General features: G+C 50.6%; 1 protein-coding gene across 1 annotated transcript; it reads left to right on the top strand.

Moving 5' to 3' along the window:
• The first annotated feature begins 48 nt into the window (after positions 1-48).
• LOC121918661 (protein NDRG4-like) lies at positions 49-1,595 on the top strand. Its single transcript, XM_042444677.1, has 4 exons — positions 49-142; positions 248-299; positions 526-573; positions 1,500-1,595. The coding sequence occupies exons 1-4, from the start codon at positions 66-68 to the stop codon at positions 1,581-1,583; spliced, it is 261 nt and encodes an 86-aa protein (XP_042300611.1). The 5' UTR covers positions 49-65; the 3' UTR covers positions 1,584-1,595.
• Positions 1,596-1,631: the final 36 nt, after the last annotated feature.

Raw genomic sequence — 1,631 nt, forward strand, 5'->3', positions numbered from 1 at the left:
CAAACCAGGCAGGACCTCTTCATTTCCATCCTGGACCCCAGTTCTTCTCCAGTTTAATCCTTCGTATGTTTCCCACTCCTTTCAGCCGCAGAGACCTGGAGATCAACCGGCCCGGGAGCGTTCCAAACGCCAAAACGCTCCGGTAAGCCCTGCCCTCGTTCTGGCTCCAGAGGTGGGAAGGTAATAGGATTTGCATTCAGAGGGACGCATCTCCCATCTGACTCCTTTTCTCCCTTGGGGTTTGCAGCTGCCCAGTGATGCTGGTGGTGGGGGACAACGCTCCGGCCGAAGACGGCGTGGTGAGTAAGACTTTGGGGAGACGTTAGAAAGCGGAGACCCTTTGAAGGCGACAGTCTCAAGGGCAGGAAGCAGAGCTCGCTCGGGACAAGTGCCTTTATTCAGACTGCCATGCCCAGAATCCCCAGCCGATGGCAGTCCAAGAAAGCAGCTTTCCCAAATGTGGGACAAACTGTGCAAACTCCTTTCCTTGGTGCTCTTTTGAAATGCATCCCTTGCAATTTGCAGGTTGAATGCAACTCCAAACTGGACCCGACTACCACCACTTTCCTGAAGGTGAGAGATTCCTTTATGAGGAGGGATGAGTGAGGAATTAGGGGAAGAGAAGACCGAAAGAAGGTGACATGAGACTCAGAAGGAAGGAAGGAAAATGGAGCCCACTGGTTTTCTGCAGCTGCAGAGACATGAACCAGTGGAGCCAATTGATAAGAGATTTTACCCAGCCATTAGAAAGATCTTCTTGACTGTCAGAGCAGTCAAAGGGATTGCCTTGGAGGGTGATGGACTCTCTTTCTTGGAGGTCTTTAGGCAGAGTTTGGGCGGATATTTCCCCTGAAGCGGGTACGTCATATGGAAGATAAGGTGCCCTTGGCACCATTGTGGGGGACAGGATTTTCATCTGGTAGGGATAACATATTTACTTACTTACTTACTTACTTGCTTACACACATGCTCTAGAGCAGTGGTCCCCAAACTGTGCTCTTTTAAGGGATTTTGGACTTCAGTTCCCAGAATCCCAGGCTATTGGCCAACTTGGCTGTGGCTTCTGGAAGCTGAAGTCCTTAACCTCTTAAAGGCTTCAGTTTGGGGACCCTGGTTTGGATACCTGCAGATCTTCTGGGTTAAAAGCAAAGGGTCAGATACAGAGGAGGAGCCACAAAAGACTGCAGCAGCTTTTGGATCATAGCACTCCTTTCCCATGCAAGCGTAACTATGTTCACAGTCCAGATGTTTAAAGATGGCTGTCATGGCCCCTTGCATTCTGTTCATTTCTGTACCTGGCAGTGGTCCCCAAACGGTGCCCTTTAAGGGATTTTGGACTTTGGCTCCCAGAATCCCTGACTATTGGCCAACAGGGCTGAGACTTCTGGGAACTGAAGTCCAAAATCTCTTAAATGGCCACAGTTTGGGGACCACTGTTCCAGATGTTCTCTGAGAGGCAGAGCGAGGCCTCCCTGACCCTCTCTCTGTTTCCTCCCCAGATGGCGGATTCTGGGGGTCTCCCCCAAGTCACACAGGTGAGTCCCTCAGCTTCCTCTTCTCTTTGCGCTCCTCTCCGCTCTTGACTGTTTGGAAAAGACTTTGGCTGAACACGGGATAAAAATTCAAAGCAT

The sequence above is a fragment of the Sceloporus undulatus genome, unplaced genomic scaffold (genome assembly GCF_019175285.1).
Source record: "Sceloporus undulatus isolate JIND9_A2432 ecotype Alabama unplaced genomic scaffold, SceUnd_v1.1 scaffold_21913, whole genome shotgun sequence".
Taxonomy (NCBI): domain Eukaryota; kingdom Metazoa; phylum Chordata; class Lepidosauria; order Squamata; family Phrynosomatidae; genus Sceloporus; species Sceloporus undulatus.

Excerpts from the sequence above, each read along its gene's own strand:
- LOC121918661 (XM_042444677.1), top strand. The coding sequence starts at position 66 with ATGTTTCCCACTCCTTTCAGCCGCAGAGACCTGGAGATCAACCGGCCC. Across the intron at positions 143-247 it reads CCAAACGCCAAAACGCTCCG|CTGCCCAGTGATGCTGGTGG; the intron begins GTAAGCCCTGCC and ends TGGGGTTTGCAG. Across the intron at positions 574-1,499 it reads CTACCACCACTTTCCTGAAG|ATGGCGGATTCTGGGGGTCT; the intron begins GTGAGAGATTCC and ends TTTCCTCCCCAG.